This window comes from Pseudorca crassidens, chromosome 20, assembly GCF_039906515.1.
Source record: "Pseudorca crassidens isolate mPseCra1 chromosome 20, mPseCra1.hap1, whole genome shotgun sequence".
Classification (NCBI taxonomy): domain Eukaryota; kingdom Metazoa; phylum Chordata; class Mammalia; order Artiodactyla; family Delphinidae; genus Pseudorca; species Pseudorca crassidens.
In genome coordinates this window covers 11,465,457-11,480,170 of record NC_090315.1, presented here as the reverse complement: position 1 = coordinate 11,480,170, position 14,714 = coordinate 11,465,457, and the positions used below count along the sequence as shown (strand labels likewise).

The 14,714-nt window shown below is 55.1% G+C and overlaps 2 protein-coding genes across 12 annotated transcripts; one reads left to right on the top strand and one right to left on the bottom strand.

The window, feature by feature from the left end:
• Nucleotides 1-95: 95 nt before the first annotated feature.
• Nucleotides 96-4,208, bottom strand: ZNF296 (zinc finger protein 296). The gene is made up of 3 exons (XM_067720717.1): nucleotides 3,824-4,208; nucleotides 3,396-3,545; nucleotides 96-1,176 (listed from the first exon to the last, which is right to left on the bottom strand). Exons 1-3 carry the CDS (start codon nucleotides 4,119-4,121, stop codon nucleotides 197-199), a joined length of 1,428 nt encoding a protein of 475 aa, XP_067576818.1. The 5' UTR covers nucleotides 4,122-4,208; the 3' UTR covers nucleotides 96-196.
• On the top strand, nucleotides 4,054-14,438 carry GEMIN7 (gem nuclear organelle associated protein 7). 11 transcript variants are annotated; one of them, XR_010939301.1, is made up of 4 exons: nucleotides 4,054-4,190; nucleotides 5,781-6,428; nucleotides 10,964-11,051; nucleotides 13,239-13,649. XR_010939301.1 is itself a non-coding variant. In XM_067720730.1 (4 exons), the coding sequence occupies exons 2-4, from the start codon at nucleotides 7,545-7,547 to the stop codon at nucleotides 14,048-14,050; spliced, it is 534 nt and encodes a 177-aa protein (XP_067576831.1). In that variant the 5' UTR covers nucleotides 6,187-6,428; nucleotides 7,393-7,544; the 3' UTR covers nucleotides 14,051-14,438. The 11 variants fall into 11 exon arrangements, 10 of the variants coding, with proteins under 10 accessions (XP_067576834.1, XP_067576840.1, XP_067576831.1 ...); XM_067720730.1 differs by lacking the exons at nucleotides 4,054-4,190; nucleotides 13,239-13,649 and adding exons at nucleotides 7,393-7,600; nucleotides 13,656-14,438 and having other exon boundaries at nucleotides 6,187-6,428; nucleotides 10,964-11,046; XM_067720729.1 differs by lacking the exons at nucleotides 4,054-4,190; nucleotides 13,239-13,649 and adding exons at nucleotides 7,382-7,600; nucleotides 13,656-14,438 and having other exon boundaries at nucleotides 6,187-6,428; nucleotides 10,964-11,046.
• The last annotated feature ends 276 nt before the right edge of the window (nucleotides 14,439-14,714 follow it).

Genomic DNA, 14,714 nt, shown 5'->3' with positions numbered 1-14,714 from the left:
TCGTTCCAAACCGGTCTGTCCAGCTGTCCACCCCAAGGAGTGAAGCCTCCCACCCCACCTCAGACACCCCAAGAAAGCCAGAGTCCAAACGCGTGTGTAACTGTGGGGAGGGAGGATTTACTTGCAGGGGAAGGACAGGGAGGTCACAGAAGCGGTTCACGGCGGTGCGGGGGACCGCAGGGGGCATTCCCGCGGCTCAGGCATCCCCAACCACGTCGGGGTGCTTCTGCCGCAGATGCTTGTCCAGGGTGGCCCGCAGGCCGAAGGGCACGCAGCAGTGGGGGCACTTGAAGCGGGGCCCGCCAGGCCCCAGGCCGTGCATGCGGCGGTGGCGGTTGAGTTTGCTGCTCTGGGCGCAGGCGTAGGAGCAGAGCTCGCAGGCGTAGGGCCGCTCGCCCGTGTGCGAGCGCCGGTGCACCGTCAGGTTGCTGCTGTTGGTGAAATGCTTCCCGCAGAACTCGCAGCTGCCCCCGGGCCCGGGGCCCCGGCTCTTGCCCGCTGGCTTCAGCGTCTTCTTGGGTGACGTCTTCTGGTTCTTCTCGGGGTCAGTTCTCTGCTCCTTGGTGTCAGCTCCCCAGCCGTCCACGCCGGGGCCCACCTGGGCCCCACCGCCAGGAGCCCCAGGTTCCTGGACCCCCGCCGTGGCGGCTGCTCCGGCCCCCTCTCCGCCGCTGCACTGGAGGATGCTGGCCGGGGCGGCGGCATGGGCAGCCGGCTCCGGAGGGGCGGTGGAGGCCTGCTCCCGACTGGCATCGGCCACGCAGGGGCTCTGGGGCTGTAGCTGCTGCCGATGGGTCTTCTTGTGGCGGTTGAGCTTGCTGCTCTGGGCGCAGGCATAGGGACACTGGTCACAGGCGTAGGGCCGCTCGCCAGTGTGCGAGCGCATGTGCACCTTCAGGTTGCTGAAGGAGCTGAGGGTCTTCTTGCACACGGGGCAGGTGGGGCTCCGTCGGGTGGAACCCAGCCGGGGGCCCTTGGCCTCGGCTTCTGGCCCCGCCACCGCCGACACGGCAGCAGCCACCTCGGCCAGGCCCAGCAGCGGGGCCTCTGGGGCCTCGGGTTCCGTCTGGTAGATGGACAGTCCGTGGTCCCACTGGGCGTGGCGCAGCAGTTTCCAGGCTCCTGTGAACTGTCGGCCGCAGCGGAGGCAGCTCAAGGCCTTCAGGTCCTCGCGTTCTGCAGAGAAGAGAAGGGCCAGGGGTTAGTGTGTCAGGCAAGTCAGAGCAGTTGCTGTTCACAGCTGCCGGCTGGACACCTGCTGGGGGAGAGGCTCTATTCCAGGAGCTGAGAGGCAGCAGTAAGAGGCGAGACTCCCTGCCCTCAGGAAGCTGGTGTTCAGAGAGGTGAGTGGACAGACAAGAAGCAAGGAAAATCCGTGCAGTGGATGATAAGTACTTGGGGATTTTCTTTGTGTTTGAAAAATCTTCAAGAAAAACTTAAAAGTTAGAGCAGAGGGCTTCCCAGGTGGCGCAGTGGTTGCGAGTTCGCCTGCCAATGCAGGGGACACGGGTTCGTGCCCTGGTCCGGGAAGATCCCACATGCCGCAGAGCGGCTGCGCCTGTGAGCCATGGCCGCTGAGCGTGCACGTCCGGAGCCTGTGCTCCACAACGGGAGAGACCACAACAGTGAGAGGCCCGCGTACCGCAAAAAAAAAAAGAAAAAAACAAGTTAGAGCAGAGTGATGGATGGGGGGGTGTTATTTTATTACTGGGGTTAGGAAGGCCTTGCTGAGCAGGTGATCCAGTTCAGTGCGCTAGGCACCTGCCACCTGGCACGCTCAGCTCCCTCTCACAACTTTCCTTCGAGGCAGGAAATAAGACCTCCGTTTTCCAGATGGGAAAACTGAGGCAAAGAGACCTTTCCCCAAGGTCACACAGCTAGGAATGGGTGGAGCTGGGGTTTCAATCCAGAAATCCAGGGGGTGGGAGATAGAGGTTTTCAAGAAAAAAGATTGGTTTAATAATCAAAACAGCTCTTGATAACTGAGTGGGTTTCTGTGCCAGGCCCCAGGCTCCTGGGTCCCACGCATGATCCCCTTTTCCTGCCTTACAGAAGAGGGAGCCAAGGTCTAAACGGGGAGAAGGCTTAGCAGCCACCTAGAGAGGTAGAGGTGTGGACGGTGAGCTAGGTTCCCCTCCCTCTTTATGGAACCCAAATTGAGAGTCCTCCAAATCAAGACACTCCAGGTACTGTCAGTAAGGTACTGCCAGATCTATTTGCCTTTATGTCTTGGATGGGGGTGGCTTTCCTGATGCAACACCAGGGTCAAGAGCATGGGTGGGGTTGGAGAGGGCCAGCCTGGCCTGACTTCCAGCTGGCTCTCCTGCTCCCTAGCTGTGTGACCTTGGGCAAGAAATACCCCTCTCGGAGCCTCAGTTTCCTCATTTGCTAGAATATGGGGATCTAGGGGTCTTCTCCCTTTAGACTTGCTGTGAGCTCAGAGCCAGCTGAGAGCTGGGATCCATCAGGCCCTCAGTAAGCATTAGCTGAGGTGTCCACAATTCTCCCAAGTCCAAGCACCTAAGAGTGTAATGTTCTAATGATCCCATCACAGCCCCTCCTTTGCCCACCAGGCCCTAACTCTACAGCTGAGCCAATCATAATTCCTCCTCCCCCCCTCCCACCACAGGACCCTCTCCCTGGCCCGGCCCTGAATATAATTCCATTTCTCACAAATCCCCAGGAGCACATGGCCCAGAGACTGGCAATCTAGAGCTGTGGATGAGCCCCATCATCAACGCTGACCAAAAGCTCAGCTCGCCAAGAGTCTAGTACCAAGTTAAGAGTTTTAATTCCTACCCGAGGGGAGGAACCCAGGTATCCAGACACCCAGGACCTGGCTCAAAACAGGGCCTTCCCAGCATGCAAGGCTGGGAGATTCCATCAGGGAGGGAAACCAGAAGTCCCTTCCCTGGCTCTGAGCAAATGCCCAGCACCTCAATCAGAAGTGATAAAGAGGGGGAGGGGGTGACAACACCCCCCGGTCCAGCTGGCCTCAGCTCCCCTCCCCCAGGCCGCTGCCCTCCCCAGAGGTGCCCCCTGCTGCCACACTGGTCCAGCCACCTGGCCAGTTATTTCTGGCCAAGGGGAAGGAGAAGTGAAACCAGATTGGGGGTGTGTGTATGGCAAATCCCCAGACCAGTCTTCTGGGGCTGGCCACACCCTGTGGGTGGCCCTGCTTCCCTGCCCAGCCCCCATCCTCACCCACCCCCCTCACCACCACTAGTCTCAGCCCTAGGACAGGGCAGGCTCTGGCCACGCCTAGGCTGCACCCAGTGGGGAGCCAGAAAGGGGAAGTAGTGCTCACTGCCCCGCCTGTCCAGGTCAGCCCCTTCTCCCACAGGAAGCTGGGCCCTTGAACTTGAGACCAGGGACTGCATTCCGGCTTTACTCACCTGAGCTCTGGCAGGGGCTGGGGCCTCTGAAGAGCTGACAGCCCAGCTTCTTGTGGTCCATGAAAGCAGTGATGGCCTCCAACGGGAAAGTCTGCAGGCAGCGGCCGCAGGTCAACAGATCTGGGTGTTTGTCGGTCCACGGCTGGCGGTCTGCAGGGAGGAAGCGGGTGGTGAGCGTGGGGTGGGGCCAGGATGGGGCCTGGGGGTTCCGAGGGAGAGGGGAAACCCGAAGGTCAAAAGGGGGGCTGGAGGCCAGGACCTGGCGAGGAAAATAAGGCAGGGGGGTTAGTGCGGGTGGGGGGATGCGGGGGGCGGTGCCCCGAGAAGGAGGTCCCACGAGAGAGAGAGAGAGAAAGAGAAAGGAGAGGAGAGAGGGGAGAGAGGGGAGGGAGGCGGGCGGGCCCGGGGCAGGGGCAGGGGGCGCTCACCGGGAAGGTGCGGGGTCAGCGGCGTCCACGGCGCCCACTGGTTGCGCAGGCCCAGGGCGTGGAAGAGGCCGCCAGCGGGCACGGGGCCGGGGGAGTGGCGGGGTTCGCCCTCGAACCGCCCCGGCGCGGGCATTTCCTTCGGGTTGAAGGGCCCTAGCCGCCGGGCCTGTAGGGGCCGCGGGTCCGGCTCGAGCTTCACATCGATGAAGAGGTCCGGCATCTCCATCTCGTCGTCTGAGTTGGCGGCGGGAGCGGGCTCTCTTCGGCGAGGCATGCAGCCGGCCTTGCGGCGGGACATGGGTCACGGGCAGGCGGACTGGCGGGCGGAGGACTCGAGAGCCGTGCGCGCTCACACCGAGGCGCCCAGGTGAGTGACTGCGGCGACCCGCGGCGAACTCTTACACGTGCTGGCCCGGCCCGTGGCTCCGCCCACCGAGGCGGGGCCTGACGCGAGAGGACTGCCCCACCCTCAGCCAAACTTAATCTGGACCATGCCCCCTGCGTTTCTCTAAGTGATCAAATCTTAACCATAACGAGTTCACACAACCACGCATAGAAACAGCTATTCCTGATCCCGTTTTCGGGCTGGTGGAAACTGAGGCACAAGGTGCCCACACACACCCCCAAGCGAGAAAGTGGTAGGGGCCACGTTTCTACCTGGGCGCCTGGTAGTAATCTGGTCTGTTCCACTAAACGCATTACAATAAAAGTTCCCTTGGGCAAACACTGATTGAGCGTCTACTATGCACCGGGTTCTGGACCAAGTACTGGGGATGCAGCAGGGTACAAAACACGATAACCCTGGCCTCATGCAGTCTATTCGTTCAGGGAGACAGGACTCTCAACAAGATAACTATGTAAAATACAGAGTGCCTTCCGTGACACCTGTCATGGAGCAAAAAAAAAAAAAATCCAGGAAGGATTATAAAGGGACAGGATTACTGGGGTGACGGGTGGGCCTCAATTTTCTCCCCATGCCGGGCCTGCGTATTCTAGGAGTTCTGTAGTGATTAAGTTCTGTATTGATTGAGTTCTGTGAGAAAACGAGGTCAGCTTCAAGGGCGTCTTTTGACCACTTTAAAGTCTTTGGCTTTTCTGAGATGGAAGCCCTGGGAAGGTTTTGAGCAGAGGAGGGTCGTGATCATATACATTGACTCTGCTCTTAGACCTGAGATCGTCTTTAAAACCAAATAGCCAACCGTCTTGCCTCCCTCGGATGGGGCCTCCTCGAACTTCCCTCCTCAAGGCTGCTCTCTCTGATCACTGTTTGAAGTGGTATCAACACCCTGCCCCACCCTTCAACCCTGCAAGTTTTCTTTTCTTCCTGGCACCAACCACATCAGCTCTACAACTGTTTGTTTACTGTCCTCTCACCCCTTCCCCCAACACAAGCCCCCTGAGGTCAGGGCCAGGGTCAGTCCACCCCTGCCGTGTCCCCAAGCCCAGCACTGAGGGAATTTCACATGCTAATCTCCACTGCAGGCCTGAGGGTTCCTCATATTGTTATTCAGGTCTCAGCTCAATTGTCCTCCTGAGAGCAGAGGACCTCCCTGACCACAGGATCTAAAGGAGCCCCACCCTGCTGAAGGCCTTACAATTTACACTCCATGACCTCCATCTGTCCCCAGTTCCCTCCTGGGCCTCAGGTTTCCCATCTGTTACCTAAGGTGGCTTCCTCAGTGCCACCTCCCCTGACCACCCAACCTCCCCCAACCCTGCCACCCATTACCCCATTGCCCTTATTTTATTCCTTTTACATCCTTGTCAAGCCCTGAAGGATCTTGTCGACGTATTTGTTCATGTAATAACCTGTGGTGTCCCTCTCAGCCTCCCTAGAATGTAGGTTCTGAGATGGCAGGAGCGGAGTCTGTCTTGTTCACAAATAGAGCCCCTAATCGTTCATAGTTCAGTTAACAAATTGTGTACTGAGCTCCCGCTATGTGCATTCTTTCAATAGATATTTGCAGAGGGTCTGCGTACCAGGCACCGGGTCTTGGGGGTCCCCCGGGAAGCCAAGGCCCACAAGGCCCTGCCTTACTGAAACCGTGTGGAAGAAGTGAATTCTGAGCCCACAGCAGCGCGTTTCCACCTCAGGCCATACATTTTGCCTTTCAGGACCTCAGTTTCCCCCTGTGTAAGATGGGGCTGCGGGGAGGGCTGCAGGAATGACCGCCTCTGGTCTCTCCCAGCTGCTGCTCTCCAAGGCTTTTTGCCTGGTGCGTGGCTGCTGAGAGCATGATCAAGTAGGGAAGGTGGGGTCCGGACTGGAGGTGAGGGGTAGGAGTGTGCACGTGTAGGGGGATGGGGGTGCCAAGTCCAATCTGCACTTAACTCAGACGGGAGGCGCCTCAATTTCTTCTTCTGTAAAATGGGTATCCTGGACGTCCCCACCTCGCAGACTGGTGGATCAGCTCTAAGCGCTGGGCCAAGCCGCTGGCAGGGTGGCGCCCGGGTCTGTGCTGGCTTCCGAGCCCGCGAGCCCGCCCGAGACCACGTGGGGCGTTGGCGGCGCGGGCGGAACCCAGGCTCGGCGGCTCGCGGCCCGCCCGGGCCTCTGCAGCTGGGGCGCCGGCGGAAGTGGGGGCTCCAGCCGCTGCAGACCTCGGTGAGTGCGGGATTGTTGCTGGTGGGTTGCGAGCACTTTCCCGTTCCCCGGCACCGGCCCGGGACGCCCACCCGCGTGCAAGACCGGGAGTGGCGGCCAGAGTCAAGTCCGCGCCTGCAACGCCGGCTGCTGGGACGTTCTGGTCCCCGAACGCCTGCACCCGGGACTCTGGTTCCGAACGCAGCAGCGCACACACTCCCGCGCCCGGGGTGGAGGTGGGGGCGGAATGCACCCCCTCGGGAAAACAATAACGACGACGATATTATAACAGTAATAACGGCTGCAGTCTTGAGACTCCCGCCTTTCCCGGAGTGGAATCGCTCGCCTAATCTGAGCCGGGAGGTGGGAAGAACGTCTAGCCCAGGGCGGAGTGGGGAGTGGACGCCTGAGGGCCGGGAGGACCTACTTAGTGTAAGAAAAGGAGAGAGATGCGTGGCCAGAGCGGAATTGAAAGGAAACTGACCGGCCCAGTGGGCGGAGGTTGAGGGTGTGGGATTCTGCATTTGGGGTCCCGATCCTCACGGTGTGTGTGTGAGTTTATGTGTGTGTGTGGCCCATTTAACTAATTTGCATCCAGACAGGGCCCACCCATGAGGTGGGTGTAGGCTGGTCAGTATCTCGGTTAAGCTGGTAACTCAGCTGGTTCTCCACCTGGCAACTGAAGGGTTAGTTTGTCCACGGAACACATCGTTCCCATTTTCTAGAAAGTGAGTACTGAGGCCCCAGGGATGGAAGTCTGTGAATCTCCTGGCCCTGCCATTGACCAAAGCGATGGGCACTTTAGTTTTTCTAGTGGGAAAGGGGTTTGGACATTTTTTCCTGAAACCTGGGCAGGAAATCCTTGGCTTGGAGACTGACAGGATAAAGGACTCTCAGGCTTGGTCACCAGGGAGAATGGATAATACCTGCTTTTGCTGTCTTGGACACACCCTATGTGACCTTTCTCAAACCAGTTTCTTATCAGGTCACACCTTGACTCCCAAACCTCCAAGGACTCCCCTATGCTGGCTGAAAAAAACTGCCCTGCTCCCAGGGCAGGGGTGATGGCCCTGACTGTTATCAGACCAGCCTGGATTTGCTCCCTTTTCCTGCCAATCGCAAGCCTGCACCCAGTCAATGATTTGGCATCGTCCAGCTTCAGTTTCCTCTTCGGGAAAATGGGGCTCGTGCAGGTATGACCAAATCTTTTTTTTTTCCTCCCTAATGGAGAAAACATGACTAACATGTTTAATTAGTCATGTAATTAAACACGTTTAATCCAAAGAACATAATTCTTTGGCCACTTGCATAATTCCCATCGGTCCTTCATTAAGTACTAGCCCTAGAGAGGAGAGTGTTTCTCCTAAAATACTTAAGTGTTAACCTAGGTTGGGAGAGAAAGCCCTGGGAGCTGATGACCCTTGACTAAACTGGGAATGCAGTGGTCAGATACATTAGAAAATGTATATATCCCTTAATCTCATTCACAGCCAGTAATTGTGAGATAATGAAAATGTACCAATCCCATTAATTCCATTCACTGTGGTCTTGCCCATCAGGCAAAAACCAGGGAGTCTTCCCCGGCTTTGCTCAGTCCATTAGCAAATAGTGAGGGCTCTCAACCCTCAAAAGATAGCCTAATCCAATCACTTCTCCTCACCCCACCCCCCACCCCCAACCCCCCAACCCCCATCCCAGACACCTGTCATCTTCCACACCACCCACTGCAGTGGCTTCCTCACCAGGCTGTCTGCTTCTCCCTTTGCTCTCACAGTCCATTCTTCCTTGCAGCAGGCAGAGGGATCCCGTGATTACCACCAGTCAGACCCTGCCCCTCCTCTGCTCAGAACCAGCCCCTGGCGAGACCCCAGTCCTCAAGCCCCTGCACATTCTGCCCTTGCCCCAGCCCCCTGCATACTGGCCTCCTTGCTGTGCCTCAGTCTCCCTTCCATGGGCTTTGCATTTGCTGCTCCCTCGAACTGCAATGCTTTCCCCCCAGATCTCCACATGGCTGAATTCCTCATTTCATTCTGGTCTTTGCTCCAAAGTAACCTTATCAGAGAGATCTTTCCTGAGCCCCTTCCTGAAAACCACCTCTTATCCCCCAGGCAGGGCCAGGTGTCTGCTCTGGGCTCCTGAGGCCCCCGGGCTCCTTCATTCCAGCCCTGCCCACTCTGGGTTGTCATTGTGTGGAGACCTAGTGTGTGTCATCCACTGGACTGTGAGCCCAGGAGGGCAGGGCTGGGCTCTTTCACTCCCAGCTGTGTCTCTAGCACCACCCAGCATGGGCCAGGCACAGAGCAGGCACTCAGATAACAGGGGGAGTGAATCCTTCCACAAAGGTTTACTGAGTCCCCCCTGGTTGCCAGGCCCTAATTAGGGCTGGGGATGGAGCTGTGACGTAATCAGATATATCCCTTCTCTCGAAGGCTTATGTCCTGTGGCAGAACAGACAGCGCACAGGCAAACAAGTAAATGCATATTGTCAGGAGGTGATAGTGCTATGGGAAAAAAAAGATACTACAGGGTGAAAGGGCTATTATTTTCCTCCCTGTAAAGATGATGTTTGAGCAGCGAGCTGAATGAAGTAAGGGAGGAAGGTGAGTCATGTATCTGGAAATATATATATGTCTCCCAAATGGAAGAGGGTTCCAGGCAGTAAGAACAGCACATGCAAAGGCCCTGAGGCAGGAATGTGCTTGGCATTTTCAGGGACTGACACTGGTGACCAAAGGGTAGAAGGGTAGGAGATGAGGTCAGAGAGGTGATAGAGCCTTGTAGCCATCGTGAGGACTTTTGCTTTTGCGCTGGGTGGGATAGGAGCTATGGGAGGCCTCTGAGCAGCGGAGGGGTGTGATCAGACTTAGTTCTGACGGGAAGATCCCTCTGACAGCCATGTGGGGAAGAGACTGGGGTGAAGGTGGAGGCCAGGAGCCCAGTGGAGAGGCTACTGAAATAGTCCAGGTGGGAGGTGATGGTGGCTAGACCGAGGAAGGGTCAGAGTAGGGATGGTGAGAAGTTCCCAGATGCTGGATGCATTTTTGAGGGTGGAGCTGACAAACTTGACTGAAGGACTGGGTGTGGGTGGGAGAGAAAGTGAGGAGCCCAGGATACTGCAGATGTCCTTTGCCTGTGTGATCGGCAACCTCCCCCTGAAAGATCTTCCCGACAGCCCTAGGAGGTCTTTTTTTAACGTTTCATTTCACGGATGAGGAACCGGATCAGGGAGCCTGCTCCTAGAGTTGCAGGGATCTGCCCAGACCCCTTGTAGTGAATCTGGGAGGGCTGGGACCCACCCGCTCTCCCCCAGACCACACCCTCATCCCCTATGCCAGGTGGTGAGCTGTGGCCTGCCGCACGTTCTCATATGGCTCAAGAGCTGAGAGTGGGTTTTGCATTTTTAAGTGGTTGAAAAACTAACAAAATCTTTTGTGGCGCATGAAAGTATATAAAATGCGGTATCAGTGTCCCAAGAAGTAAGGTTTGATTGGAGCACCGCCACGTTTCCACGTGCTGCTGTATTGTCTGGCCACTCTCCTACCCTGGCAGGGTTGAGTAGTTGTGGCAGAGACAGAGACAGGCCCTTGAAGCCTAAAATATTTACCATTGCGCCCTTGACAAAGGAGATTTGCTGACCTTTGCTATATGTTCTGCTAATAAGATTTGGGCCAGCAGCGGGGGTGTCCTATCAGGAGGACTTGGAAAGATCCAGGTGAGGGACAGAAAGAGGTTTGGGGAGTGCGTGACAGTAAGGCTAGGAGAGGGAGTTCAGATTCCTGAGGGAGGATCTAACATTTTTTAAGGGACGTGGAAGCATTCCGATATGTCCCTTCCTTTTTAAAAACTAGAATTTCAAAATTCTTTTGAAAAGGTTATACAGATTCAAAATGGATCCAAATTCAAACAGAATTTAAAAGGTAAAGAAAGGTAGACAGCTAAAAGTCTCCACCCCGGGCCCTGCATGGGCTGAATGACCCATGTGCGTTTGCAGTTTTTTTGTTTGGTTGGTTGGTTTTAGGCCGTGCCACACGTCTTGTGGGATCTTTGTTCCCCAACCAGGGATCAAGCCCAGGCCTCCAGCAGTGGAAGTGCCGAGTCCTAACCACTGGACTTCCAGGGAGGTCCCTGTTTGCAGTTTTCATGGAGACTGTCAAACTGCCCCTCTTTGAGTGTCCGTGAGGCTGTGAATATGTTCATGTGTTCAGTAGTCATTGTTACCCACCGTCCATCTGTTTGTCTGCATCTGAACCAGAGATGATTTTTTTTTTTTGTCCCCCAGAGGACATTTGGCAATAGATGGAGATATTCTTTTTAAAAAAATGGCTTTATTGGGTTGTAATTCTCCTACCGAAGTATTCACCAGTGGAGACATTTTTGGTTGTCGCAGCTTGGGGTAAGGGTGGGGGACGTTCCTGCCTCTAGCGTGTAGAGGCCAGGGATGCTGCCCAAACCCTACACCTATGCACAGGACAGCACCTTACAACGAGACCAAGAATAGTCCAGGCCCAACTGTCAATAGTGCCGAAGTTGAGAAGCCCTGGTCCTTTGCTCTGCAGGATCCTTTCTTGCAAGGAGCTGACAGTTGAGCTGCAGAGACAGGAAGAGCCTCACAAGAAAAAGGACAATCCCAATCACCCCTGTACGGTGAGTGGCCCTGGGATGGGACGCTGGGTGCCTGATGCGTGTCAGTCACTTCAGTTAATCACTTTAGAGAAGAGGGGACGGAGCCACAGGGAGGGGAGGGGTGCAGCTGCCTGAAACTTAGGTCCTTCTCTCTCTCTCCTCCTCACAAAGCCTGCATCTCCCTGCATGCAGTCAACAGCAGTGCAGTGGCCGGGGAGGGTGAATTAAGAGTTTGGGATTAACATATAACCACACTACTATATGTAAAACAGATAACAAGGACCTACTGTATAGCACAGGGAACTCTACTCAATATTCTGTAATAACCTATAAGAGAAAAGAATCTGAAAAAGAATATATATATATACACATATATATGTGTAACTGAATCGGTTTGCTGTACACCCGAAACTAACACAACATTGTAAACCAACTATGCTTCAATAAAAATAACCCCCCCCAAAACAAAAAAAACCCCACCCCAAACCAACAACAACAAAAACCCCCAAAAAAACCCCAAACACCTCAGTGCAGTGGCATGTAATATGTTCCAGGCCATTGCTTAACCTGCACGTTTGTTAGGTCATTTAGTCCCCGTGACGACCCTGTCAGGTTGGTCCTCTTATCACCTCCATTTTATAGATGGGGAAACTGAGGCACAGACCGTTTAAGCAACTTACCCTAGGTCACACAGCAATACTGATTCTAATACAGTCGGTATTCAACTGTAACTTTCATGGAGAACCTAGTACATAATAGGCCCCGTCCGGCATGAGCCTGTTGAATCCTGATAACAAGGCGAGGTGGCCAGCCATTGGTGCAATTCCTCCACACAATGGAAGAGGAAACTGTCTCTTGCTTGAGGTCACCCAGATAAGCAGGCCTGGGAGCTCACTCTCCACTCCATTCATTCCAGCAGAAACAGTATTTAAGGAGCCTGGTCCCTGAGCCACTTAGTGTTCAGGAGCTGGGGGCACAGCAGTGCGAAGAAAGCAAGGTCACTGCCTGTGGGGAGGCAGCCGTCTCGCAGGGAGAAAGACCAAAGCAGAAAAATAAATAGACAACGTCACGTGCAGGAGTGGTGTGTGCGACAAAGGATGAGGAAGCCCGTTTGGACGGAGGGGGCTGAGGGGTAGATCTTGAAGGCAGGGTGGTCAGGGAAGGGGAGGGGAGGTACTGTCAGAGGGAACCGCAAGTACCAGGGCCCACCAAGGGGTCGCGCCAGGCATGCCTGAGGCCCAGCGAGGAGGCCAGTGTGGCCGGGTGGAGAGGGTAAGCGCCGCGCTCGGCGAGGGTGCTGGCTGGATCTGGAGCATTCAGGGCCTTGAGGGCTGTGGTGAGGACTTTGGCTTTGACTCTGAGCAAGACAGAAGCCAGGGGGAGGGCTCCGAGCAGAGGCGGGATGTGATCTGACTCAGGTGTTAACAGGATCCCTCTGGCCATGTGTGCGGACAAACTGGCAGGGGGTGAAGGTGGAACTGGGAGTCCAGTGAGGAGCTGACTTCAGTAGTCCAGGCAAGAAGTGACGGTGGCTGGACCGAGATGTTGGCAGTGGACAGAGTGAGAACTATTAGGTTGTGAATACATATACACATTTTTTTTTTAAATTAAAAAAATATATTTTCCCCCGAGTGTTTCTTTTCTTTTTTTTTTTTTGGCTGCCTCAGTTCCCCGACCAGGGATTGAACCCCGGCCACTGTAGTGAAACTGCCCGATCCTAACCACTAGACCAGGGAACTCACCCCCCCCAGCCCCCACCCAAGTATTTCTTTCTTTGTCTTTTATGGTTTTGATATTTTCGAACAACAGGATAATTTTTTTTTTTTTGTAGAACGCCCCTCAATTTGAGTTGCCTCGTGATTAGATGCAGGTCATCCGTTTTTGGCAGGAATACCACAGAAGTGGCGCCCTGCCCTCAGTGTATCGCATCAGGATGCACACGGTGTTTGTTTGTCCTATTGCTGCACATGTTGGCTTTCGTGCCTAAGTTAGGCTGGTGTCCACCAGGTTTCTCCACCATAAAGTTACTCTTTAGTCTTGACAAGGACTATCTTGTGAGGAGGTACTTTAAGGCTTTGTAGATATCCTGGACCTTCTGAAACGTTCACTGACAAGTTTTAGCATCCACTGACAATTTTAGCTGCCGTCGTATGATGCGGATTTTTCCCTCCTCCCCCTTTATGTATCTCTTCATTTATCTATTTACAGTAAGTATGGACTCAAGGATTTGGCCCTTTCAAGCTGACTCCTGTGTGACTGGGAATTTGTTTGGAAGATCGCATTTCATGATGGATTGGATGGGCTGTGTGTGAGAGAAGAGAGGAGGCCAGGACTCGTTCTTTCAGCAAATATATTTATTGCCAGGGACTGGGGATAAAGCTGTGATCAAAGCAGTGCAAAGGCCCTGCTCTCGTGGACCTCATGAATGGTGGTGCCAGTTCCTGGGAAGAGGGGGACTGGGTGAGGGGTGGCACAGATTTTAGGAGGGGGACTCAGGAATTGGGTCTTGGTCAGGTTAAGTGGAGGTGGGGTAGACAGCGCTCTGCTCCCAGGCCTCTGGGCTCCCTCTTCCTGTAGCCCCACACTCCCCATAATGGCTCCCTGCTCTTCTTCTTCACCCAACAGCCAGGATAATGCAGACTCCACTGACCACTACTGTGCCCGTGCTCCGGCTCCCCCGGGGCCCTGATGGCTTGAGCCGAGGCTTTGCCCCCGACGGACGCAGAGCCCTCCTGAAACCGGTGGTTCCTGAAATCCCGGAGTCTCAAGAATCTCGGGAATCCCAGGAACAGCGGGCCCGAGCCGCCCTTCGGGAGCGCTACCTCCGCAGCCTGCTGGCCATGGTGGGGCGCCAGGTGAGCTTCACGTTGCACGAGGGTGTGCATGTGACCGCCCACTTCGGAGCCACTGACCTGGACGTGGCCAACTTCTACGTGTCGCAGCTGCAGACTCCGATAGGCGTGCAGGCTGAGGCGCTGCTCCGGTGTAGTGACATTATCTCATACACCTTCAAACCGTAAAGATGTGATCGTGTTCATCTTTCTTCCTTGGGCGTAGCCACAGCCTCCCAGGCCTCCATATTCTCCTGAGCTTGGACCTCTGGGCCCCAGAGAGTTCGGAACACCCTTGGAATTTTGAGCCAAGCTTCAAGCAACTCTGGCTTCTTGGGACAGTAAAATTCTGCGGCCCCAGGAGTTCTAGATCCTCTTGAAAGGAAGGCTGTACCTCACAGAACTCTAAACTGTACAGATACATGGGCCTCATGCCCATTCCTGAAGATTCCGGGTGGAGAAAGGGAATAAAGGAAGGCAAATTGTCTAGTGGGAAATTGTCTGTTGAAGAGGCTGCAAAGTTCAGCCGTCCTGGAAATACTCCCCTCCTGCCAAAGTACCAGTTATCCCAGGAAAATTTGCCTCCTTTTTTTTTTTTTTTTTTTTTAATGTACCCTATAGGGATTGAGCCAGACTTAGGGAGTAGCGGGGTGGCTATCCACGGGCTGAATCCCATGGAGCTGGGCCAGGAAGGGGACACGTCAAGGGAGTGGGAGGAACTCCGATAAAGGTGTGGTGATTGGACCTCCCGCTAGTCTCTGGGAACGCTGGAGCGACCTGGATGCCAGACTTGGGAGATTTAGACTTGATTTCTTTTTCGGGTGGTCTAGGATGTCCATAATGAGTTGCGCGG

Bases quoted from the DNA above. Each gene is read 5' to 3' on its own strand.
- ZNF296 (XM_067720717.1), bottom strand. From the start codon at position 4,121: ATGTCCCGCCGCAAGGCCGGCTGCATGCCTCGCCGAAGAGAGCCCGCT. The intron at 3,546-3,823 runs GTGAGCGCCCCC...TCCTCCCTGCAG, and splicing joins GCTGACCCCGCACCTTCCCG to ACCGCCAGCCGTGGACCGAC. The intron at 1,177-3,395 runs GTGAGTAAAGCC...TCTTCTCTGCAG, and splicing joins CAGCCCCTGCCAGAGCTCAG to AACGCGAGGACCTGAAGGCC.
- GEMIN7 (XM_067720730.1), top strand. From the start codon at position 7,545: ATGATTTGGCATCGTCCAGCTTCAGTTTCCTCTTCGGGAAAATGGGGC. The intron at 7,601-10,963 runs GTATGACCAAAT...TTTGCTCTGCAG, and splicing joins GGAAAATGGGGCTCGTGCAG to GATCCTTTCTTGCAAGGAGC. The intron at 11,047-13,655 runs GTACGGTGAGTG...TTCACCCAACAG, and splicing joins GGACAATCCCAATCACCCCT to CCAGGATAATGCAGACTCCA.